This window comes from Salvelinus fontinalis, chromosome 14 (assembly GCF_029448725.1).
Source record: "Salvelinus fontinalis isolate EN_2023a chromosome 14, ASM2944872v1, whole genome shotgun sequence".
NCBI classification, from domain to species: Eukaryota; Metazoa; Chordata; class Actinopteri; order Salmoniformes; family Salmonidae; genus Salvelinus; species Salvelinus fontinalis.
Genome location: NC_074678.1, coordinates 36,005,058 through 36,031,147, shown reverse-complemented (window position 1 = coordinate 36,031,147; position 26,090 = coordinate 36,005,058). Strand labels below are relative to the sequence as shown.

The window sequence follows — 26,090 nt, the reverse complement described above, 5'->3', positions numbered from 1 at the left end:
ACATTTAGCATCTCCTGGCGCATATTGAAGATATTGGAAGAACTGTCCACATTTATTTTTCATCAGCCAACAAGATGAGTAGCTCTAACAAACAGCAAAATGAGCTCAGCATTATTGACCGCAGATCAGCAGTTCTAAACGCTGCCAGAGATCCGGAATTCCACATGGTTTGTGCGCGCAGGGTACACTAAATTAGAAGGGTTGCAGCCAGGGGATGGGGAAAGTCTGTAAATCCCACAGGGAGAGGAGCAAACAGGTATAGAAAACATACACATAGTTGACAAAGCTACAAAAGAGAAAAGTGAGACCATCTGTGAATAACTAGTTAAGATACTCAGGTGAAAGAGTGGAGCCTTCCTCTCTTTCCTTCCTCCAACAACTCCCCAGATCAACTCCCCAGATCAACTCCCCAGATCAACTCCCCAGATCAACTCCCCAGATCAACTCTCCAGATCAACTCCCCAGATCAACTCCCCAGATCAACTTGGCAGAACAGTCTTTCTTTCTGCGATGGTCTTAGTTTTGACCGCCACTGACACGACCACCGCTTACAGCTGCCACTGAGAAACCAGGGGAGGCTGAAGTACTAACACTATTTGCTAGTTGCCTAGCAGAGGTGAAGAGCACACCTCCCTGTACTAATTGCTGATTGCCTAGCAGAGGTGAAGAGCACACCTCCCTGTACTAATTGCTGATTGCCTAGCAGAGGTGAAGAGCACACCTCCCTGTACTAATTGCTGATTGCCTAGCAGAGGTGAAGAGCACACCTCCCTGTACTAATTGCTGATTGCCTAGCAGAGGTGAAGAGCACACCTCCCTGTACTAATTGCTGATTGCCTAGCAGAGGTGAAGAGCACACCTCCCTGTACTAATTGCTGATTGCCTAGCAGAGGTGAAGAGCACACCTCCCTGTACTAATTGCTGATTGCCTAGCAGAGGTGAAGAGCACACCTCCCTGAACTAATTGCTGATTGCCTAGCAGAGGTGAAGAGCACACCTCCCTGTACTAATTGCTGATTGCCTAGCAGAGGAGAAACCACTCCCACTCCAATACAGGCACTGATTACCAAAACAAGTCACATATTGCCCTGCCCCTTGATCCTGGTTGATGTGTCAACAATCATCAGCAAGTTATGAGCAGTCAGCAGTTCACACACCAAGTAGGCTACTGGGAAGACAGGCAGCACTAAGGTAGATGGACCTAGCTAGCAAAAACACAGTACCAGACAACAGATGACGACACAAATTACACTTATCACTCCTGGAGAAATCAGGAGTCCTCTAGTTATAGAATGAAGCACCCACTCCAATTCACATACATACAATGCACCAACTCCAATTCCAATTCACGCCCCAATAGATCCACAGATGACACAATCTCTATTGCACTCCACACTGCCCTTTCCCACCTGGACAAGAGGAAAACCTATGTGAGAATAGTGTTCATTGACTACAGCTCAGCGTTCAACACTATTGTATTCTCCAATCTCATTACTAAGCAAAGGACCCTGGGACTGAACACCTCCATCTGCAACTGGATCCTGGACTTCCTGGCGGGCCGTCCCAGGTGGTAATGGTAGGCAACAATACATCTGCCACGCTGACCCTCAACACAGGGGCCCCTCAGAAGGGTTGGGCAGAATCTAGATTGTCTTATCGTCCTCCTGTCCTTCTCTCATCCCTGGATTTATGGTATTAATGGTTTAATGCACAAATGTTGCGCCAAAAAAACATGTTTGATGCCATTCCATTGACTCTTTTCCAGCCATTATTATGAGCCGTCCTCCCCTCAGCAGCCTCCACTGATCCTGTTCCCTAATCACTTTATTCCTAGTTTTATGTACATATCTCCCTCAATTACCTCATACCCCTGCACATCGACTCGGTAGTTATCATTACTCATTGTGTATTTATTAGTACTTTAATTCCATGTTTTACTTTTCTATTATTTCTCTATTTTCTTTCTCTCTGAATTGCTCGAAAGGACCTGAAAGTAAGCATTTCACTGTTAGTCTACACCTTGTTAATGAAGAATGTCCTCTTTCTCCATACCCACTGCTCTCTGTAGGAGGCCATGGAAAGGCATTCATGTATATAGCAATGCATGAAATGTGACTTTGAGGGCCACGTTAATGAAAGTACACTGCGTTGAGCCCTGAGTGGTCCCTAGAGAGGAAGGATGGGCCGCGGACCCTACAGCTGGCTGTGTGTTGGACACATACACACACACACACATACATACACAGAACACTCGAGACAACACACACATTCCTCTCTCCAGGGGCATAGGTTGTGTATGTATGTACAGTTGAAGTCAGAAGTTTACATATACCTTAGCCAAATACATTTAAACTCAGTTTTTCACAATTCCTGACATTTAATCCTAGTAAAAATCTGTTAGGATCACCACTTTATTGTAAGAATGTGAAATTTCAGAATATTAGTAGAGAGAATGATTTATTTCAACTTTTATTTTTTTCATCACATTCCCAGTGGGTCAGAAGTTTACATACACTCAATTAGTATTTGGTAGCATTGCCTTTAAATTGTTTAACTTGGGTCAAACGTTTTGGGTAGACTTCCACAAGCTTCCCACAATAAGTTGGGTGAATTTTGGCCCATTCCTCCTGACAGAGCTGCTGTAACTGAGTCAGATTTGTAGGCCTCCTTGCTCGCACATGCTTTTTCAGTTCTACCCACACATTTTCTATGGGATTGAGGTCAGGGTTTTGTGATGGCCACTCCAATACATTGACTTTGTTGTCCTTAAGCCATTTTGCCACAACTTTGGAAGTATGCTTGGGGTCATTGTCCATTTGGAAGACCCATTTGCGACCAAGCTTTAACTTCCTGACTGATGTCTTGAGATGTTGTTTTAATATATCCACATAATTTTCCTGCCTCATGATGCCATCTATTGTGAAGTGCACCAGTCCATCCTGGAGCAAAGCACCCCCACAACATGATGCTGCCACCCCCGTGCTTCACGGTTGGGATGGTGTTCTTCGGCTTGCAAGCCTCCCCCTTTTTCCTCCAAACATAACGATGGTCATTATGGCCAAACAGTTCTATTTTTGTTTCATCAGACCAGAGGACATTTCTTCAAAAAGTACGATCTTTGTCCTCATGTGCAGTTGCAAACCGTAGTCTGGCTTTTTTATGGCAGTTTTGGAGCAATGGCTTCTTCCTTGCTGAGCGGCCTTTCAAGTACTGTCGACATAGGACTCGTTTTACTGTGGATATAGATACTTTTGTACCTGTTTCCTCCAGCATCTTCACAAGGTCCTTTGCTGTTGTTCTGGGATTGATTTGCAATTTTCGCACCAAAGTACGTTCATCTCTGGGAGACAGAACGCTTCTCCTTCCTGAGTGGTAAGATGGCTGCGTGGTCCCATGGTGTTTATACTTACGTAATATTGTTTGTACAGATGAATGTAGTACCTTCAGGCATTTGGGAATTGCTCCCAATGATGAACCAGACATGTGGAGGTCTACAATGTTTTTTCTGAGGTCTTGGCTGATTTCTTTTGATTTTCCCATGATGTCAAGCAAAGAGGCACTGAGTTTGAAGGTAGGCCTTGAAATACATCCACAGGTACACCTCCAATTGACTCAAATTATGTCAATTAGCCTATCAGAAGCTTCTAAAGCCATGACATAATTTTCTGGAATTTTCCAAGCTGTTTAAAGGCACAGTCAACTTAGTGTATGTAAACTTCTGACCAACTGGAATTTTGATACAGTGAATTATAAGTGAAATAATCTGTCTGTAAACAATTGTTGGAAAAATTACTTGTGTCATGCTCAAAGTAGATGTCCTAACCAACTTGCCAAAACTATAGTTTGTTAACAAGAAATTTGTGGAGTGGTTGAAAAACAAGTTTTAATGACTCCAACCTAAGTGTATGTAAACTTCCGACTTCAACTGTATGTAAGTTTGTGCGTGTGTGTTAGGGTCAGAATCTTCTAGGGCTGAGTGATATAACCAAAATATCATATCACAATTCTTTTATCATTTCTGACGGTATTGCATGTTTCTGAATAATAAAAATTCTAAATGTGTATTATGAGTAATGCATGACTCTGAAGATGTTATACTTTTTTACAAAACTGAGAGTGAAGTAGTCCAATTTGTAAAACTTTTCATTTAATTTAGCACTGTATATAATATATTTATAAAATATAGTTAAAGACAGTATTGTATAAAGGTAATTTCACACTTTATTTTCCAGTCCTGTCACGTTCCTGACCTGTTTTCTGTTGTTTTTGTATGTGTTTAGTTGGTCAGGGCGTGAGTTGGGGTGGGCATTCTATGTTATGTGTTTCTATGTTGGGTTAAATGTGTTGCCTGATATGGTTCTCAATTAGAGGCAGGTGTTTGACGTTTCCTCTGATTGAGAACCATATTAAGGTAGGCTGTTCTCACTGTTTGTTTGTGGGTGATTGTTCCTGTGTCTGTGTCTGTTGCACCACACGGGACTGTTTTGTTTGTTTGTTCGTTTGGCTAGTCTTACCTGTTTGTGCGTTCTTCGTGTTTATGTAAGTTCTCAAGTTCAGGTCTGTCTACGTCGTTTTGTTGTTTTGTAATTTTCCAAGTGTTTTTCGTGTTCGTCTTGTCTTCAATAAATATCAATTATGTCTGCATACAACGCTGCGTTTTGGTCCAACCCTTACTCCTCCTCCTCATCCGAGGAGGAGGCATTAGACAGCCGTTACAAGTCCCAGATCATCATTCTACGATAACCAGCACTAACTGTAATCTTGTTCATCAGTTTGATATTTTAAAGGTAAAAATGTACCTTTACTTTAATGGAATTTAGTAAAATAAATAATCACTTGATACTTGACATTATGTAAACCACAATATTTTCCTGTAATGAACAATAGAACTTGATCAGCCATTCATAAACCATTAAGAGGATCAATATTTTTCTTAATGTGCTGGAGTGAATAGAGGGATTTGAAAAAGAAGAAATGTTTTCTCAATAATGTACATGAATCAACCTCTTTTTATGGACTGAATAATAGTGAAAGTTAACACCACAGTGAAATGTTTCAGTACACTTAAAAGGTCATTATTATGGACTGATAGTAGTGTTTATAAACAGGAGGGCCGTACTGACCGATAGTAGTGTTTATAAACAGGAGGGCCGTAGTGACCGATAGTAGTGTTTATAAACAGGAGGGCCGTACTGACCGATAGTAGTGTTTATAAACAGGAGGGCCGTACTGACCGATAGTAGTGTTTATAAACAGGAGGGCCGTACTGACCGATAGTAGTGTTTATAAACAGGAGGGCCGTACTGAACGATAGTAGTGTTTATAAACAGGAGGGCCGTACTGACCGATAGTAGTGTTTATAAACAGGCGGGCCGTACTGACCGATAGTAGTGTTTATAAACAGGAGGGCCGTAATGAACGATAGTAGTGTTTATAAACAGGAGGGCCGTACTGACCGATAGTAGTGTTTATAAACAGGAGGGCCATACTGACCGATAGTAGTGTTTATAAACAGGAGGGCCGTACTGACCGATAGTAGTGTTTATAAACAGGAGGGCCGTACTGAACGATAGTAGTGTTTATAAACAGAGAGGGCCGTACTGACCGATAGTAGTGTTTATAAACAGGAGGGCCGTACTGACCGATAGTAGTGTTTATAAACAGGAGGGCCGTACTGAACGATAGTAGTGTTTATAAACAGGAGGGCCGTACTGACCGATAGTAGTGTTTATAAACAGGCGGGCCGTACTGACCGATAGTAGTGTTTATAAACAGGAGGGCCGTAATGAACGATAGTAGTGTTTATAAACAGGAGGGCCGTACTGACCGATAGTAGTGTTTATAAACAGGAGGGCCATACTGACCGATAGTAGTGTTTATAAACAGGAGGGCCGTACTGACCGATAGTAGTGTTTATAAACAGGAGGGCCGTACTGACCGATAGTAGTGTTTATAAACAGGAGGGCCGTACTGAACGATAGTAGTGTTTATAAACAGGAGGGCCGTAGTGACCGATAGTAGTGTTTATAAGCAGGAGGGCCGTAGTGACCGATAGTAGTGTTTATAAACAGGAGGGCCGTACTGACCAATAGTAGTGTTTATAAACAGGAGGGCCGTACTGACCGATAGTAGTGTTTATAAACAGGAGGGTCGTACTGACCGATAGTAGTGTTTATAAACAGGAGGGCCGTACTGACTGATAGTAGTGCTTATAAACAGGAGGGCCGTACTGACCGATAGTAGTGTTTATAAACAGGAGGGCCGTACTGACTGATAGTAGTGCTTATAAACAGAAGGGCCGTACTGACCGATAGTAGTGTTTATAAACAGGAGGGCCGTACTGACCGATAGTAGTGTTTATAAACAGGAGGGCCGTACTGACCGATAGTAGTGTTTATAAACAGGAGGGCCGTACTGACCGATAGTAGTGTTTATAAACAGGAGGGCCGTACTGACCGATAGTAGTGTTTATAAACAGGAGGGCCGTACTGACCGATAGTAGTGTTTATAAACAGGAGGGCCGTAGTGACCGATAGTAGTGTTTATAAACAGGAGGGCCGTACTGACTGATAGTAGTGTTTATAAACAGGAGGGCCGTACTGACCGATAGTAGTGTTTATAAACAGGAGGGCCGTACTGACCGATAGTAGTGTTTATAAACAGGAGGGCCGTACTGACCGATAGTAGTGTTTATAAACAGGAGGGCCGTACTGACCGATAGTAGTGTTTATAAACAGGAGGGCCGTAGTGACCGATAGTAGTGTTTATAAACAGGAGGGCCGTACTGACTGATAGTAGTGTTTATAAACAGGAGGGCCGTACTGAACGATAGTAGTGTTTATAAACAGGAGGGCCGTAGTGACCGATAGTAGTGTTTATAAGCAGGAGGGCCGTACTGACCGATAGTAGTGTTTATAAACAGGAGGGCCGTACTGACTGATAGTAGTGTTTATAAACAGGAGGGCCGTACTGACCGATAGTAGTGTTTATAAACAGGAGGGCCGTACTGACCGATAGTAGTGTTTATAAACAGGAGGGCCGTACTGACCGATAGTAGTGTTTATAAACAGGAGGGCCGTACTGACCGATAGTAGTGTTTATAAACAGGAGGGCCGTACTGACCGATAGTAGTGTTTATAAACAGGAGGGCCGTACTGACCGATAGTAGTGTTTATAAACAGGAGGGCCGTACTGACCGATAGTAGTGTTTATAAACAGGAGGGCCGTAGTGACCGATAGTAGTGTTTATAAACAGGAGGGCCGTACTGACTGATAGTAGTGTTTATAAACAGGAGGGCCGTACTGACCGATAGTAGTGTTTATAAACAGGAGGGCCGTACTGACCGATAGTAGTGTTTATAAACAGGAGGGCCGTACTGACCGATAGTAGTGTTTATAAACAGGAGGGCCGTACTGACCGATAGTAGTGTTTATAAACAGGAGGGCCGTAGTGACCGATAGTAGTGTTTATAAACAGGAGGGCCGTACTGACTGATAGTAGTGTTTATAAACAGGAGGGCCGTACTGACCGATAGTAGTGTTTATAATCAGGAGTAATAATCAGGAGGGTTGTAATGACAGTAATAATCAGGAGGGTTGTAATGACAGTAATAATCAGGAGGGTTGTACTGACAGTAATAATCAGGATGGTTGTACTGACAGTAATAATCAGGAGGGTTGTAAGGACAGTAATAATCAGGAGGGTTGTACTGACAGTAATAATCAGGAGGGTTGTAATGACAGTAATAATCAGGAGGGTTGTAATGAAAGTAATAATCAGGAGGGTTGTAATGACAGTAATAATCAGGAGGGTTGTAATGACAGTAATAATCAGGAGGGTTGTACTGACAGTAATAATCAGGAGGGTTGTAATGACAGTAATAATCAGGAGGGTTGTACTGACAGTAATAATCAGGAGGGTTGTAATGACAGTAATAATCAGGAGGGTTGTAATGAAAGTAATAATCAGGAGGGTTGTAATGACATACAGTATGTCAGAGAGACATAAAACCTTGCTTATTAACTTTCTAACCTGCATTGGGTAGAGGGGATGGGATCTATGAATCACCTCTGACTTAACAAGGGGCCTGAGGAGGCAATAGGGTCACTGGCCACATGGTCCTCAGCTGCCAGGCTGAAACACACACATGTGGAATGGACCAGAGTGTGTCTACAGACCTATGATCAGCCGAGGACAGAAAGTGGTGTGATCATATGAGCTGGTTGATGAAAAGAAAGAAAGTCTACATCCCCATTATCCACCCTTCTCTCAAAGTGTACACTTGCACACTCCCCATCTTGGATTTAACAATTGTGGAAACTCCCTCCGGCTAAAGCTTACACCAATGATGGGGAGTGTGCAAGTGCACACTTTGAGAGAAGTTTGGAGAATCAGGACACAGCCTCAGTTGCCCTAAAAAGCCTCAATGTGTGCCATACGGTCACTGAGATATAGCGTCACTGTCTGCCATATGGTCACTGAGATATAGCTTCACTGTCTGCCATACGGTCACTGAGATATAGCCTCACTGTCTGCCATACGGTCACTGAGATATAGCTTCACTGTCTGCCATATGGTCACTGAGATATAGCTTCACTGTCTGCCATACGGTCACTGAGATATAGCTTCACTGTCTGCAATACGGTCACTGAGATATTGCTTCACTGTCTGCCATACGGTCACTGAGATATAGCTTCACTGTCTGCCATACGGTCACTGGGATATAGCTTCACTGTCTGCCATACGGTCACTGATATATACTGTAGCTTCACTGTCTGCCATAGGGTCACTGAGATATAGCTTCACTGTCTGCCATACGGTCACTGGGATATAGCTTCACTGTCTGCCATACGGTCACTGAGATATAGCTTCACTGTCTGCCATATGGTCACTGAGGTATAGCTTCACTGTCTGCCATACGGTCACTGAGATATAGCTTCACTGTCTGCCATACGGTCACTGAGATATAGCTTCACTGTCTGCCATACGGTCACTGGGATATAGCTTCACTGTCTGCCATACGGTCATTGATATATACTGTAGCTTCACTGTCTGCCATACGGTCACTGAGATATAGCTACAATATCTGCCATACGGTCACTGAGATATACTGTAGCTTCACTGTCTGCCATAGGGTCACTGAGATATAGCTTCACTGTCTGCCATACGGTCACTGAGATATAGCTTCACTGTCTGCCATACGGTCACTGAGATATAGCTTCACTGTTTGCCATACGGTCGCTGAGATATAGCTTCACTGTCTGCCATACGGTCACTGGGATATAGCTTCACTGTCTGCCATACGGTCACTGATATATACTGTAGCTTCACTGTCTGCCATACGGTCACTGAGATATACTGTAGCTTCACTATCTGCCATATAGTCACTGCGATATAGCTTCACTGTCTGCCATAACGGTCACTGATATGTACTGTAGCTTCACTGTCTGCCATAGGGTCACTGAGATATAGCTTCACTGTCTGCCATACGGTCACTGAGATATAGCTTCACTGTCTGCCATACGGTCACTGGGATATAGCTTCACTGTCTGCCATACGGTCACTGATATATACTGTAGCTTCACTATCTGCCATATAGTCACTGAGATATAGCTTCACTGTCTGCCATATGGTCACTGAGATGTATCCTCACTGTCTGCCATACGGTCACTGAGATATAGCTTCACTGTCTGCCATACGGTCACTGAGATATAGCTTCACTGTCTGCCATAGGGTCACTGAGCTATATCCTCACTGTCTGTCATACGGTCACTGAGATATAGCTTCACTGTCTGCCATACGGTCACTGAGATTTAGCCTCACTTTCTGCCATACGGTCACTGAGATATAGCTTCACTGTCTGCCATATGTTCACTGCGATGTAGCCTCACTGTCCGCACAAAGTGAGGACTATGTAGAAAAGGTTTGTCGAGATCGGTGTGGAAGAACATAACTGGCCTGCACAGAGCCCTGACGTCAACCCCATCGAAAACCTTTGGGATGAATTGGCATGCCGACTGTGAACCAGGCCTAATCGCCCAACATCAGTGCCCGACCTCACTAATGCTCTAGTGGGTGAATGGAAGAAAGTCCCCCCAGCAATGTTCCAACATCTAGTGGGAAGCCTTCCCAGCAAAGTGGAGGCTGTTATAGCAGCAAAGGGGGGACCAACTCCATATTAATACCCATGATTTTGGAATGAGATGTTTAACGAGCAGGTGTCCACATACTTTTGGTCATGTAGTTTATATTTTTGAATTCCCATAAAACTGTTTCAAAAAGGCATAAAAGAAACAACCAATGTCAGTGGAGGGCCAGTAGGAGGCACATTTCTTCTGGTCTAAAAAATGATTGGGGACATTGCCCTGTGATAGGTGCCGTCTTTCGGATGGGACTTTAAACGGGTGTCCTGACTCTCTGTGGTTACTAAAGATCCCATGCCACTAAGAGTAGGGGTGTTAACCCTTGTGTCCTGGATAAATTCCCAATCTGGCTCTCAAGCCATCATGGCCACCTAATCACCCCCAGCTTCCAATTGGCACATTGATCACCCCTCCTCTCCCCTGTCACTATTCCCCAGGTCATTGCTGTAAATGAGAATGTGTTCTCTGTCAACTTACCTGGGAGAGAGAGAGAGAGAGAGAGAGAGAGAGAGAGAGAGAGAGAGAGAGAGAGAGAGAGAGAGAGAGAGAGAGAGAGAGAGAGAGAGAGAGAGAGAGAGAGAGAGAGAGAGAGAGGAGAGAGAGAGGAGAGAGGAGAGAGAGAGAGAGAGAGAGAGAGAGAGAGAGAGAGAGAGAGAGAGAGAGAGAGAGAGAGAGAGAGAGAGAGAGAGAGAGAGAGAGAGAGAGAGAGAGAGAGAGAGAGAGAGAGAGAGAGAGAGAGAGAGAGAGAGAGAGAGAGAGAGAGAGAGAGAGAGAGAGAGAGAGAGAGAGAGAGAGAGAGAGAGAGAGAGAGGAGTCAGCTAATATAAATCTCTATAAGTCTGGAACAGTAATTGTACAGGGCAACCACAAACAGTTTCAGCTGGACTTTCACCTAATCAAAGAATTAGCCCAGCAGGAGAAGCTCTCCCTTGATAAAGATAAAGAGACCTCACTTGCTTTGGCAATGTTAACATATGTTTCCCATGCCAATAAAGCCCCTTCAATTGAATTGAGGGAGAGAGGGAGATGGAGAGAGAGAGAGATGGGGAGAGAGAGAAAGAGATGGATGGAGAGAGAGAGAGAGATGGGGAGAGAGAGAGATGGGGAGAGAGAGAAAGAGATGGATGGAGAGAGAGAGAGAGATGGGGAGAGAGAGAAAGAGATGGATGGAGAGAGAGGGAGAGAGATGGAGAATATGACGACAACATGTGCTTTATAGCTCAAAATAATCTATTTACAAAACAGTGAACAAATACTTCAAACTGTTTATGATAGAGGGGTTTGGATTGTTTCTCCATGCATGTTTTTAACTGCCTCTGAGAGTTGCAGTGCTCCGTATGGCTACCTCCAGCCATTTACTGTAGCATTCTGAGAGAAGTCTGTTGGAAATCACAAAAACACAAGTCACTGACTGCACAAACAGACGGTTTGTCTGACCTGAACTGTACAGCAGAGAAAGAGTCTGTATTAATTTGATCCCAACACAGTTTAACAATTCATAACTCTCATAGCGGACTAAATAAATATAACATGAGACTATAGCTCTAGCATTTAAGTTTCCCTACTACTTGTGACCAGCCAAAAGTACATGGCTGCGATGCTAGGCTAACCGTGGCTAGTCCGGTGTCTATGTGCCAGGGCTATGCTATGTGAAGTGGTACCTCGTCTGCCAGTGACGTGTGACTCATATCTGAACACGTCTGATAGAATGAGCACTCCACCACTCACAGACTATCCTCTTCAGAGGTCAAGATCTTTCACAGTCAGGCACCATATAGAGAGCTGTCTAAGCACACACTCCTGAGATGACAGTTTGTGTGTGAGTGTGTGTGTGTAAACCTGTCTGTCTGTCTGTCTGTCTGTAAACTCACTCCTTCCCATCAGGCAAAATGTTTGGGACCATGACAGAGGTCGCAAAATGTCACATCCCAGTATACCACACTCTGATTGGCTGAAGAGGCTGAGGGGAAAATTACTTTTGGAAGGGCCTGTCTGCACACTCCCCTGACTGCCTTAATTATAGATAATAGAGCTGGAAAAGAGGAGAGAGGAGGAAAGCGATGTCCTGCCAATGTTTGTACAACAAGCCCATTCTTCCCCTAATTGTCTTGTGTGGAGTGTTGTAGTGATTGGCAACCCAATCCCTCTGAAACCAAAACCCAGCCTGGCTCATGACGTTTCTTTAATATCACCAGAATGCTAAATTGTTCCCATCATCACCCCTCTCTTTATTACTGTGGCGTTGTTTGGACCCGTGTCTGAGAGGGGGGAAAACACACACACACACACACACACACACACACACACACACACACACACACACACACACACACACACACACACACACACACACACACACACACACACACACACACACACACACACACACACACACTCACACACTCACACACTCACACAGACACCGTCACATGTCAAACCCACCCAAGTCCCCCTGCTTCAACAGCATCCTATCTCTCTGTGTGCTACTGTTAGTGAGTCATTGGTTAATACAGTCTAATACTGCCATAGAAATTCTGCTGGCCTGGCCCGCACAGCAGTAGACAGACTAGAAACCTGACCTGGAGCCCAGCTAACATAACATGGGAGTGATGCTGAGCTGCCTGGCCCTGCTCTCCACTGTAGCAAAGGTGAAGCTCTGAATCCATATTATAAACAAAAGAGCAGCTAAGAGTGTGTGTGTGTGTGTGTGTGTGTGTGTGTGTGTGTGTGTGTGTGTGTGTGTGTGTGTGTGTGTGTGTGTGTGTGTGTGTGTGTGTGTGTAAGCTATGATTGAAACTTATACAATCATGATCAGCCAAACACATTAGAAGCACACTAAGTTTACAATCTCTTTGTACTCTCACTATAATATTCCATGTTAGAAACTGGGTGGTTCGAGCACTGAATGCTGATTGGCTGACAACCATGGTATATCAGACTGTATACCACAAATATGACAAAACATGTATTTTTACTGCTCTAATTATGTTGGTAACCAGTTTATAATAGCAATAAGGCACCTGTGGGGTTCGTGGTATATGGCCAATATACCATGGCTAACGGCTGTATCCAGGCACTCAGCGTTGCGTATCTGTCTTCCTCACCACACCAGTGCCATACTGTACTGTACAGTCTATTGCCTGCCAACTCCGCCTCACTACAAGGTGTGGAAAACCCAGTGACATATATAAATATATACACTGAGTGTACAAAACATTAAGAACACCTTCCTAATATTTAGTTGCCCTCAGAAGAGCCTTGTCGGGGCATGGACTCTACAAGGTGTAGAAAGCATTCCACAGGGATGCTGGTCCATGTTGACTCCACAGGGATGCTGGCCCATGTTGACTCCACAGGGATGCGGGCCCATGTTGACTCCACAGGGATGCTGGTCCATGTTGACTCCACAGGGATGCTGGCCCATGTTGACTCCATAGGGATGCTGGCCCATGTTGACTCCATAGGGATGCTGGCCCATGTTGACTCCAAAGTGTTTCCCACAGTTGTGTCAAGTTGTCTTTTGAGTGGTGGACCATTCTTGACACACACAGGAAACTGTTGAGTGTGAAAAACCCAGCAGCGTTGCAGTTCTTGACACAAACCGGTGCCCCTGATACCTACTACCATGCCCCGTTCAAAGGCACTTCAATCTTTTGTCTTGCCAATTCACCCTCTGAATGACACACATACACAATCCATGTCTCAATTATCTCAAGGTTAAAAATCCTTCTTTAACATGTCTCCTCCCCTTCACATACACAGATTGAAATGGATTTAACAGGTGACATCAATAAGGGATCATAGCTTTCACCTGGTTTCACCTGGTCAGTCTATGTCATGGAAAGAGCAGGTGTTCCTAATGTTGTTTGGTACACTCAGTCTATTGGAAAACCCCAGGATGTAAACTCAGGTTTATGTAGCTGTGAACTAATGTCAGACAGACACAATATGAATCTATTTCACAATGATTACATTCTTCCAGTGGAGCATGCAGAGAGACCCGGCTGCTTTCATAGGACCTGAATGCTGTGTGCTCGACGAATCAAAACCAACCCTGCCTCTAGACACAACACTGGCCAATCAGCATCCTTCCATCAGATAACAGAGACATACAGTATGTTAGCTAGCTGTGTTGTAGGCTAAAAATAGTGGAGTGGAGGGATGCTGATATACAAACAGTACATGACTCCTTCTGCCTTGGCATGAATACAATCTTAGCCTGTGTTGAAGGAATAGTGGAGTGGAACAGCTGATAGACATAAACAAACAACACAGGACTCCAGTGTTGTTGGTCCTGGGCCAGAGTGCATGGAGTACAACATTGACATAACTGGCCAAATAATCAGCATCACAGCTATTGCCGAAACAAGTCCACCCATTGGTTGGTCTTATCGTCATCACAGTAACAAATCCACCCATTGGTTGGTCTTATCGTCATCACAGTAACAAATCCACCCATTGGTTGGTCTTATCGTCATCACAGTAACAAGTCCACCCATTGGTTGGTCTTATCGTCATCAAAGTAACAAGTCCACCCATTGGTTGGTCTTATCGTCATCACAGTAACAAATCCACCCATTGGTTGGTCTTATCGTCATCACAGTAACAAATCCACCCAGTGGTTGGTCTTATCGTCATCACAGTAACAAATCCACCCAGTGGTTGGTCTTATCGTCATCACAGTAACAAATCCACCCATTGGTTGGTCTTATCGTCATCACAGTAACAAATCCACCCAGTGGTTGGTCTTATCGTCATCACAGTAACAAATCCACCCAGTGGTTGGTCTTATCGTCATCACAGTAACAAATCCACCCATTGGTTGGTCTTATCGTCATCAAAGTAACAAGTCCACCCATTGGTTGGTCTTATCGTCATCACAGTAACAAATCCACCCATTGGTTGGTCTTATCGTCATCACAGTAACAAATCCACCCAGTGGTTGGTCTTATCGTCATCACAGTAACAAATCCACCCAGTGGTTGGTCTTATCGTCATCACAGTAACAAATCCACCCAGTGGTTGGTCTTATCGTCATCACAGTAACAAATCCACCCAGTGGTTGGTCTTATCGTCATCACAGTAACAAATCCACCCATTGGTTGGTCTTATCGTGATCAGAGTAACAAGTCCACCCAGTGGTTGGTCTTATCGTGATCAGAGTAACAAATCCACCCATTGGTTGGTCTTATCGTGATCAGAGTAACAAGTCCACCCAGTGGTTGGTCTTATCGTGATCAGAGTAACAAGTCCACCCACTGGTTCTTCTTTATCCCATCCTCATCTCTATCTGGGAGGTCACAACGGTATCCTTCTAAAAGGTTTATCTTTGTTTGTTTGTTTAACTGTCTGTCTGTCTGTCTGTCTGTCTGTCTGTCTGTCTGTCTGTCTGTCTGTCTGTCTGTCTGTCTGTGTACACCACTGTGCGTGTGTGTGTGTGTGTCATAGTTTTTTGTGTGCACTTCATTTTGTGTTTGTGTGTACACCATTGTGTGTTTGTGTGTACATAACTGTGTGTTTGTGTGTACACCATTGTGTGTTTGTGTGTACATCATTCTGTGTTTGTGTGTACATAATTGTGTGTATGTGTGTACATCATTGTGTTTGTGTGTACATCATTGTGTTTGTGTGTACATCATTGTGTGTTTGTGTGTACATCATTGTGTGTTTGTGTGTACATCATTCTGTGTATGTGTGTACATCATTGTGTTTGTGTGTACATCATTGTGTGTTTGTGTGTACATCATTCTGTGTATGTGTGTACACCATTGTGTGTTTGTGTGTACATCATTGTGTGTTTGTGTGTACATCATTCTGTGTATGTGTGTACATCATTGTGTTTGTGTGTACATCATTGTTTGTTTGTGTGTACATCATTCTGTGTATGTGTGTACATCATTGTGTTTGTGTGTACATCATTGTGTGTTTGTGTGTACATAATTGTGTGTTTGTGTGTCCACCATTGTGTGTTTGTGTGTACATCATTGTGTGTTTGTGTGTACATCATTGTGTGTTTGCTGTCTGTTAGACATGTTATCTCTCACCTGAGCTGTTCCAAGTGGAGGGGGCCACAACACTGGGGTCGTGGGGGAAATCAGACCCTGTAGACAGAAGACAGAGACATCACTCTTACTGGGTTGTGCCACCATCAAGACATACACATTGACAGGGAGAAAAGTGGGGTTTTACATTTCAGAAGAATATATAAAATGAGTAATGACAGTTCATCCATGAGTAATAATAATAATGATGATGATGTTATTACTGAAGACCAGAGGGCAGTAGTATCAGACAGGTAACATCATGGAGTTATTATACCTGACCACAGCAGCTCTCCTCTCTGACTGCATCCTAAATGGCACTATTTCCCCTACATAGTGCACTACTTTTGACCAGAGCCCTTTTCAAAAGGAGTGCGCTACTGTGTATAGGGAATAGGGTGCCATTTGTGATGCAAGCTATGTTTCATAACCAGAGATGAGACAGGCGGAAGGAACTATTCACATCTGTCCAATCTAATATCTCTGCACATGACACAGTTGGAGGCTGGAGCTGTGTAGGGGTAGAAACTATTATAATGAGTCTCCCTCTGACCGACTGGTGAGACTCTGTCAACAAATTCACAACCTGTATCTCTCTGATTCTCTCTGTCCAAGTTCTTCTCTCTCTCTCATTTTCTCCTTCTCTCTGTGAAGTAGCTAGTTCTGATGCACAGCCATGCCTGAGTGAGTGTGTTTAATGGGGCAGGCTCCCACAGTCTCTCTGCAGGTTGCTGTGCTTGTTTAACATTACGAATGGACAGAGTGCTGATAGACAAAGAGACAGAGACAGAGACAGACAGACAGACATGGGCCTTCTCTGTCACAGACTTAGGCTCTACTGTAAGTAGCCTTACTGGAGCCAGCCCCACCCCCACCCCTGCTCACCGGAACCTTTCAAACTGACCCAAAGTGTTGTGACAGTGAGAGGGGCGTGGCAGTGAGAGGGGCGTGGCAGTGAGAGGGGCGTGGCAGTGAGAGGGTCATGGCAGTGAGAGGGCCGTGGCAGTAAGAGGGCCATGGCAGTGAGAGGGGCGTGGCAGTAAGAGGGCCGTGGCAGTAAGAGGGCCGTGGCAGTAAGAGGGCCGTGGCAGTGAGAGGGGCGTGGCAGTGAGAGGGGCGTGGCAGTGAGAGGGTCATGGCAGTAAGCGGGCCGTGGCAGTGAGAGGGGCGTGGCAGTGAGAGGGGCGTGGCAGTGAGAGGGTCATGGCAGTAAGAGGGGCGTGGCAGTAAGAGGGCCATGGCAGTGAGAGGGGCGTGGCAGTAAGACGGGCGTGGCAGTGAGAGGGTCGTGGCAGTGAGAGGGCCATGGCAGTGAGAGGGCCGTGGCAGTGAGAGGGCCTTGGCAGTAAGAGGGCTGTGGCAGTAAGAGGGCCATGGCAGTGAGAGGGCCGTGGCAGTGAGAGGGCAGTGGCAGTAAGAGGGGCGTGGCAGTAAGAGGGCCATGGCAGTGAGAGGGCCGTGGCAGTGAGAGGGCCATGGCAGTGAGAGGACCGTGGCAGTGACAGGACCATGGCAGTAAGAGGGCCGTGGCAGTGAGAGGGCCGTGGCAGTAAGAGGGCCATGGCAGTGAGAGGGCCGTGGCAGTGAGAGGGCCGTGGCAGTGAGAGGGCCGTGGCAGTGAGAGGGCCGTGGCAGTGAGAGGGCCGTGGCAGTGAGAGGGCCGTGGCAGTGAGAGGGCCTTGGCAGTGAGAGGGCCATGGCAGTGAGAGGGCCGTGGCAGTGAGAGGGCCGTGGCAGTGAGAGGGCCGTGGCAGTAAGAGGGGCGTGGCAGTAAGAGGGCCATGGCAGTGAGAGGGCCATGGCAGTGAGAGGACCGTGGCAGTGAGAGGGCCATGGCAGTGAGAGGACCGTGGCAGTGAGAGGGCCGTGGCAGTGAGAGGACCGTGGCAGTGAGAGGGCCATGGCAGTGAGAGGGCCGTGGCAGTGAGAGGGCCGTGGCAGTGAGAGGGCCATGACAGTGAGAGGGCCGTGGCAGTGAGAGGGCTATGGCAGTGAGAGGGCTGTGGCAGTGAGAGGGCCGTGGCAGTGAGAGGGCCATGGCAGTAAGAGGGGCGTGGCAGTAAGAGGGCCGTGGCAGTGAGAGGGCCATGGCAGTAAGAGGGCCATGGCAGTAAGAGGGGCGTGGCAGTAAGAGGGGCGTGGCAGTAAGAGGGCCATGGCAGTGAGAGGGCCGTGGCAGTGAGAGGGCCGTGGCAGTGAGAGGACCGTGGCAGTGACAGGACCATGGCAGTAAGAGGGCCGTGGCAGTGAGAGGGCCGTGGCAGTAAGAGGGCCATGGCAGTGAGAGGGCCGTGGCAGTGAGAGGGCCGTGGCAGTGAGAGGGCCGTGGCAGTGAGAGGGCCGTGGCAGTGAGAGGGCCGTGGCAGTGAGAGGGCCGTGGCAGTGAGAGGGCCGTGGCAGTGAGAGGGCCGTGGCAGTGAGAGGGCCTTGGCAGTGAGAGGGCCATGGCAGTGAGAGGGCCGTGGCAGTGAGAGGGCCATGGCAGTGAGAGGGCCATGGCAGTAAGAGGGGCGTGGCAGTAAGAGGGCCATGGCAGTGAGAGGGCCATGGCAGTGAGAGGACCGTGGCAGTGAGAGGGCCATGGCAGTGAGAGGACCGTGGCAGTGAGAGGGCCATGGCAGTGAGAGGGCCGTGGCAGTGAGAGGGCCGTGGCAGTGAGAGGGCCATGACAGTGAGAGGGCCGTGGCAGTGAGAGGGCTATGGCAGTGAGAGGGCTGTGGCAGTGAGAGGGCCGTGGCAGTGAGAGGGCCATGGCAGTAAGAGGGGCGTGGCAGTAAGAGGGCCATGGCAGTGAGAGGGCCATGGCAGTAAGAGGGCCATGGCAGTAAGAGGGGCGTGGCAGTAAGAGGGGCGTGGCAGTAAGAGGGCCATGGCAGTGAGAGGGCCGTGGCAGTGAGAGGGGTGTGGCAGTAAGAGGGGCGTGGCAGTAAGAGGGCCATGGCAGTGAGAGGGCCATGGCAGTGAGAGGGCCATGGCAGTGAGAGGGCTATGGCAGTAAGAGGGCTATGGCAGTAAGAGGGCCGTTGCAGTGAGAGGGCCGTGGCAGTGAGAGGGCCATTGCAGTGAGAGGGCCGTGGCAGTGAGAGGGCCATGGCAGTGACAGGACCATGGCAGTGAGAGGGCCGTGGCAGTGAGAGGGCCGTGGCAATAAGAGGGCCGTGGCAGTAAGAGGGCCATGGCAGTAAGAGCGACATGGCAGTGAGAGGGGCGTAGCAGAGAGTGAGGCAGTAGACTAGAGGACCTGTGAGATCTGTGTTGGAACGGACTGGGAGGTGTTAATTGAGTGATAATGTGCGGTTTAACACGTGGCGTGTTGGGAGGGAATAACGAGCACGGTGCAGCTCAGCGTAGTGTCAGGAATCTAGCCTGGGTTAATGAGGCTGCATGGTGTAGGCCAGCTGCACCTGTCACTGTGGCAGCCAGACAGGCAGGCTGATGAGGCTCTGCTCTTATATTAACATGGCTGTAAACAACATGCTGGTATTATAATCAAGTGTATTTCAGAACATAACAATTAGTGTTGGTTGAATTTTTTGGCACACTGATTCATACTTGTGGGTGATATGATGATGACACTGCTGAATGTGGCTGTGGAACTCTAGAGAGGGTTCTATTTCCTCTAGGTTGTGGAACTCTAGGGAGGGTTCTATTTCCTCTAGGTTGTGGAACTCTAGAGAGGGTTCTATTTCCTCTAGGTTTTGGAACTCTAGAGAGGGTTCTATTTCCTCTAGGTTGTGGAACTTTAGGGAGGGTTCTATTTCCTCTAGGTTGTGGAACTCTAGGGAGGGTTCTATTTCTTCTAGGTTGTGGAACTCTAGGGAGGGTTCTATTTCCTCTAGGTTGTGGAACTCTAGGGAGGGTTCTATTTCCTCTAGGTTGTGGAACTCTAGGGAGGGTTCTATTTCCTCTAGGCTGTGGAACTCTAGGCTAGGGAGGGTTCTATTTCCTCTAGGCTGTGGAACTCTAGGCTAGGGAGGGTTCTATTTACTCTAGGCTGTGGAACTCTAGGGAGGGTTCTATTTACTCTAGGCTGTGGAACTCTAGGGAGGGTTATATTTCCTAGCTGTGGCTGAGACCTCAATCTAATGAAACTACAAACAATCTCATGAGCTATAACGTAGCCTAGTTTTTACGATGTAATGATAGTACGACAAACACAGGAGGTGGAAATGGGAGAGAGGAGAGAGGAGAGAAGAAAGGAGAGGGAAAAAGGGAAATAGGAGAGAGGAGAGAGAAGCGTGACGGCCCACTGGCTCTCCTAACACAATGAAGCCAGTGAAGTGGAGCCAGGTGAGGACCCTACAGAGGAAGTGGAGCCAGGTGAGGACCCTACAGAGGAAGTGGAGCCAGGTGAGGACCCTACAGAGGAAGTGGAGCCAGGTGAGGACCCTACAGAGGAAGTGGAGCCAGGTGAGGACCCTACAGAGGAAGTGGAGCCAGGTGAGGACCCTACAGAGGAAGTGGAGCCAGGTGAGGACCCTACAGAGGAAGTGGAGCCAGGCGAGGACCCTACAGAGGAAGTGGAGCCAGGCGAGGACCCTACAGAGGAAGTGGAGCCAGGTGAGGACCCTACAGAGGAAGTGGAGCCAGGCGAGGACCCTACAGAGGAAGTGGAGCCAGGTGAGGACCCTACAGAGGAAGTGGAGCCAGGCGAGGACCCTACAGAGGAAGTGGAGCCAGGTGAGGACCCTACAGAGGAAGTGGAGCCAGGTGAAGACCCTACAGAGGAAGTGGAGCCAGGTAAAGACCCTACAGAGGAAGTGGACCCAGGTGAGGACCGTATAGAGGAAGTGGCTAGTTGAGGACCCTACAGAGGAAGTAGAGCCAGGTGAGGACCCTACAAATGAAGTGGAGCCATGTGAGAACCCTACAGAAGAAGTGGAGTCAGTTGAGGACCCTACAGAGGAAGTGGAGCCAGTTGAGGACCTTACAGAGGAAGCGGAGCCAGGTGAGGACCCTTCAGAGGAAGTAGAGCCAGGTGAGGACCCTTCAGAGGAAGTAGAGCCAGGTGAGGACCCTTCAGAGGAAGTGGAGCCAGGTGAGGACCCTACAGAGGAAGTGGAGCCAGGTAAAGACCCTACAGAGGAAGTGGAGCCAGGTGAGGACCCTTCAGAGGAAGTGGAGCCAGGTGAGGACCCTACAGAGGAAGTGGAGCCAGGTGAGGACCCTTCAGAGGAAGTGGCTAGCTGAGGACCCTACAGAGGAAGTAGAGCCAGGTGAGGACCCTATAGAGGAAGTGGCTAGCTGAGGACCCTACAGAGGAAGTAGAGCCAGGTGAGGACCCTACAAATGAAGTGGCCAGTTGAGGACCCTATAGAGGAAGTGGCTAGTTGAGGACCCTACAGAGGAAGTGGATCCATGTGAGGACCCTAATAGAGGAAGTGGAGCCAGGTGAGGACCCTGCAGATGAAGTGGACATGGAGAGAGGAGAAGAAAGGAGATAAGATGGACGAAAGAGGAGAAGGGGGCTAGTTAGGTGTACTATAGAGGGTTCTGTTTCAGGAACTATGCCGTTCGTTCAGTTGGTCCCGGGGAATATCAACACAGATGAGAGGCCCTGTTTTCCCTCCTCACATCTGCAAGCTAACCCAACCCGAACCCCGTCATTACACAATCAAGGAATATCTGGGAAATTGCAGGGTAATTTGGAGATTAGCATTCTAATGTTTCCCAGCAACAAAGGGTTGGTTTTATTAGAGCCATTTGTTAATGAAGGCCTAAAAATAGGGCCTGGTTAGAGCTGGTCACAGTGGCTGGTCCTGGGTCTGCAGAGATGAAACAGAAAAGAATGTCCGTACAGGAAATAAAGGAAACAGCTGACTCTGGTTCTGTTGTTACTGCAGGGTTGGCATTGTGGAGCAGGAGCTACGTACACATACGCGCACGACCCAGACATGAATATATGACGCACACACAAACATGGCGCACACACTCAAACATGTATGCACGCACATAGAAGCATACGCACACATACAGTACACACACACACGCACGCACACACACACTTCTGGAATCAGAGTGATTAAATTAGAGAAACGATAAGGACGAGTTAATAGAGGCGCATTACCTTTTTTTCTCCGTGGATTTGATGTGTGAGGGTAGAAGAAACAATGATAATATGGTGAATACTGTAATTGTAGCACTTTTGATTTGGATGATGTGAGAGATATGAGAGATAAGTTAGTAAGGATTCCGATTGGACTCTAAAGCAGTGATCTCTCTTCAAACAGGCTACCACCGAGCATCAGAGCATCGCGTCATCCAGATCTCTCACACTGTATTCACTGAGCTTGGTGTCTGATCCCTGCAGCTGTATTTACATAATGATAATAAAATCACAAAGCGACTTGAGCTTATTCTATAAAAATATTTTCTTCAGATTTTACGCAGCTCAACTGTGAAAGCACCACATGTGATGTGGTAACAAGTGGAACAGACTCTGGCCAGACAGAGAGCCGGTTGAGGGCTGAATAGAGGAATAGAGTCAAATCTGAAATGTTCCATTTCATATTACCGTAGGATTTGGGTCTCATCCCACCGGGCAAAAACTGCTGGAAACAACGTTGCTTCCACATCATTTAAATCCAAAAAGTCTATGTCATGACATTGAATCAATGTGGGGAGACTGATTGGATTTGCAAGAAGTCATCAATATAAGTGCATTTTGGGGTGTTTTAACCTAAATCCAATGACATGGTGAAATGATTTGTAGATTTCACGTTGAATTCACGTTAATTGACAACTCAACCAAATAGAAATCAAAACTTGATTTTGAACTGAAGTCTGTGGGATGTCCTTTATGCAGTGTGTGTATGTGTAAGTGTGTGTGCGTGCGTGCGTGCGTGCGTGTGCGTGAATGTGTGTGGTTGATGAATCAGCTCTCCTACATTATCATTAAGGGATCCTAGATTTCCCTTCCCTCATATTCGCTGAAGAACGTAACTATTAGACTGAGGGGTATCCCATAATAGCCAAGAATAATAACAAAACAACATCTTAACTGGCTATCAGTTTTTCAAATTAGAAGTTGGGGAGGATCTGTATTGTTGATCCGGTGTTATATTGGAATATTCCATATTTCCCCTCTCCATATTTTCTCTCTGCGCTAGCATGGTTCCCTGCAGGAGAGTCTAAACGCTTCTCTGGAACACTAGTCATGGAAGGGTGTGTGACATGTTTGGAGGGGTGTGTGACATGTTTGGAGAGGTGTGTGACATGTTTGGAGGGGTGTGTGACATGTTTGGAGGGGTGTGTGACATGTTTGGAGGGGTGTGTGAGATGTTTGGAGGGGTGTGTGACATGTTTGGAGGGGTGTGTGACATGTTTTCAGGGGTGTGAGACATGTTTGGAGGGCTGTGTGACATGTTTGGAGGGGTGTGAGACATGTTTGGAGGGGTGTGAGACATGTTTGGAGGGGTGTGTGACATGTTTGGAAGGGTGTGAGACATGTTTGGAGGGGTGTGTGACATGTTTGGAGGGGTGTGTGACATGTTTGGAGGGGTGTGTGACATGTTTGGAGGGGTGTGTGTGACATGTTTGGAAGGGTGTGAGACATGTTTTCAGGGGTGTGTGACATGTTTGGAGGGGTGTGTGACATGTTTGGAAGGGTGTGAGACATGTTTGGAGGGGTGTGTGACATGTTTGGAAGGGTGTGAGACATGTTTGGAGGGGTGTGTGACATGTTTGGAGGGGTGTGAGATGTTTTCAGGGGTGTGTGACATGTTCGGAGGGGTGTGTGACATGTTTGGAAGGGTGTGAGACATGTTTTCAGGGGTGTGTGACATGTTTTCAGGGGTGTGTGACATGTTTGGAAGGGTGTGTGACATGTTTGGAAGGGTGTGAGACATGTTTGGAGGGGTGTGTGACATGTTTGGAAGGGTGTGAGACATGTTTGGAGGGGTGTGTGACATGTTTGGAGGGGTGTGAGACATGTTTGGAAGGGTGTGAGACATGTTTGGAGGGGTGTGTGACATGTTTGGAGGGGTGTGAGACATGTTTGGAAGGGTGTGAGACATATTTGGAGGGGTGTGTGACATGTTTGGAGGGGTGTGTGACATGTTCGGAGGGGTGTGTGAGATGTTTGGAGGGGGTGTGACATGTTTTCAGGGGTGTGAGACATGTTTGGAGGGGTGTGTGACATGTTTGGAAGGGTGTGAGACATGTTTTCAGGGGTGTGTGACATGTTTGGAAGGGTGTGAGACATGTTTTCAGGGGTGTGAGACATGTTTGGAGGGGTGTGTGATATGTTTTCAGGGGTGTGAGACATGTTTGGAGGGGTGTGTGACATGTTTTCAGGGGTGTGAGACATCTTTGGAGGGGTGTGTGACATGTTTAGAGGGGTGTGAGACATGTTTGGAGGGGTGTGAGACATGTTTTGAGGGGTGTGTGACATGTTTTCAGGGGTGTGTGACATGTTTGGAGGGGTGTGTGACATGTTTGGAGGGGTGTGTGACATGTTTGGAGGGGTGTGTGACATGTTTGGAGGGGTGTGTGACATGTTTGGAGGGCTGTGAGACATGTTTTCAGGGGTGTGAGACATGTTTGGAGGGGTGTGAGACATGTTTGGAAGGGTGTGTGACATGTTTGGAAGGGTGTGTGACATGTTTGGAGGGGTGTGTGACATGTTTTCAGGGGTGTGAGACATGTTTTCAGGGGTGTGAGACATGTTTTCAGGGGTGTGTGACATGTTTGGAGGGGTGTGTGACATGTTTGGAGGGCAGTGAGATGTTTGGAGGGGTGTGTGACATGTTTTCAGGGGTGTGTGACATGTTTGGAAGGGTGTGTGAGATGTTTGGAGGGGTGTGTGACATGTTTGGAGGGGTGTGTGACATGTTTTCAGGGGTGTGTGACATGTTTTCAGGGGTGTGAGACATGTTTGGAGGGATGTGTGACATGTTTTCAGGGGTGTGAGACATGTTTGGAGGGGTGTGTGACATGTTTAGAGGGGTGTGTGACATGTTTGGAGGGGTGTGTGACATGTTTAGAGGGGTGTGAGACATGTTTGGAAGGGTGTGAGACATGTTTTCAGGGGTGTGTGACATGTTTTCAGGGGTGTGTGACATGTTTGGAGGGCTGTGAGACATGTTTGGAGGCGTGTTAGACATGTTTTCAGGGGTGTGAGACATGTTTGGAGGGGTGTGAGACATGTTTTCAGGGGTGTGAGACATGTTTGGAGGGGTGTGTGACATGTTTGGAGGGCTGTGAGACATGTTTTCAGGGGTGTGAGACATGTTTGGAGGGGTGTGTGACATGTTTGGAGGGGTGTGTGACATGTTTGGAGGGGTGTGAGACATGTTTAGAGGGGTGTGTGACATGTTTAGAGGGGTGTGTCATGTTTGGGGGGGTGTGAGACATGTTTGGGGGGTGTGAGACATGTTTGGAGGGGTGTGAGACATGTTTGGGGGGGTGTGAGACATGTTTGGGGGGGTGTGAGACATGTTTGGGGGGGTGTGAGACATGTTTGGAGGGGTGTGAGACATGTTTGGGGGGGGGTGAGACATGTTTGGGGGGGTGTGAGACATGTTTGGAGGGGTGTGAGACATGTTTGGGGGGGTGTGAGACATGTTTGGGGGGGTGTGAGACATGTTTGGAGGGGTGTGAGACATGTTTGGGGGGGTGTGAGACATGTTTAGAGGGCTGGTTGACTGTGCATATGTCCAGACTGCAGCCATGTAGCCTACAGCTCCTCAGACTCAGTCTCAGTCTTAATGAATTTTTAGAGGAATTAAGCTTGTATGTGAGTCAGATATAAGTGGAAATGATGATCCTCTTGGCCAGACGAGCGTGTTTGGAGAGATTAAAAACTTTTCATGAAGGAGAGACAAAGAGAGGAGAGGAAATGAGAGGAGAGGAGGAACTCTGTGCTAATGACGATGCTCGTAAACTCTGGGTGTTGTGAGATGGGCT

At 47.1% G+C, this 26,090-nt stretch overlaps 1 protein-coding gene across 1 annotated transcript in view; it reads right to left on the bottom strand.

Annotated features, from left to right (window-relative positions):
- ror1 (receptor tyrosine kinase-like orphan receptor 1) overlaps nucleotides 1-26,090 on the bottom strand; it is a 115,066-nt gene that overhangs the window by 64,939 nt on the left and 24,037 nt on the right. The window contains exon 2 of the mRNA XM_055861579.1: nucleotides 16,188-16,244. Within this exon, the coding sequence (XP_055717554.1) occupies nucleotides 16,188-16,244 (57 nt within the window). The remainder of the gene's footprint in view (nucleotides 1-16,187; nucleotides 16,245-26,090) is intronic.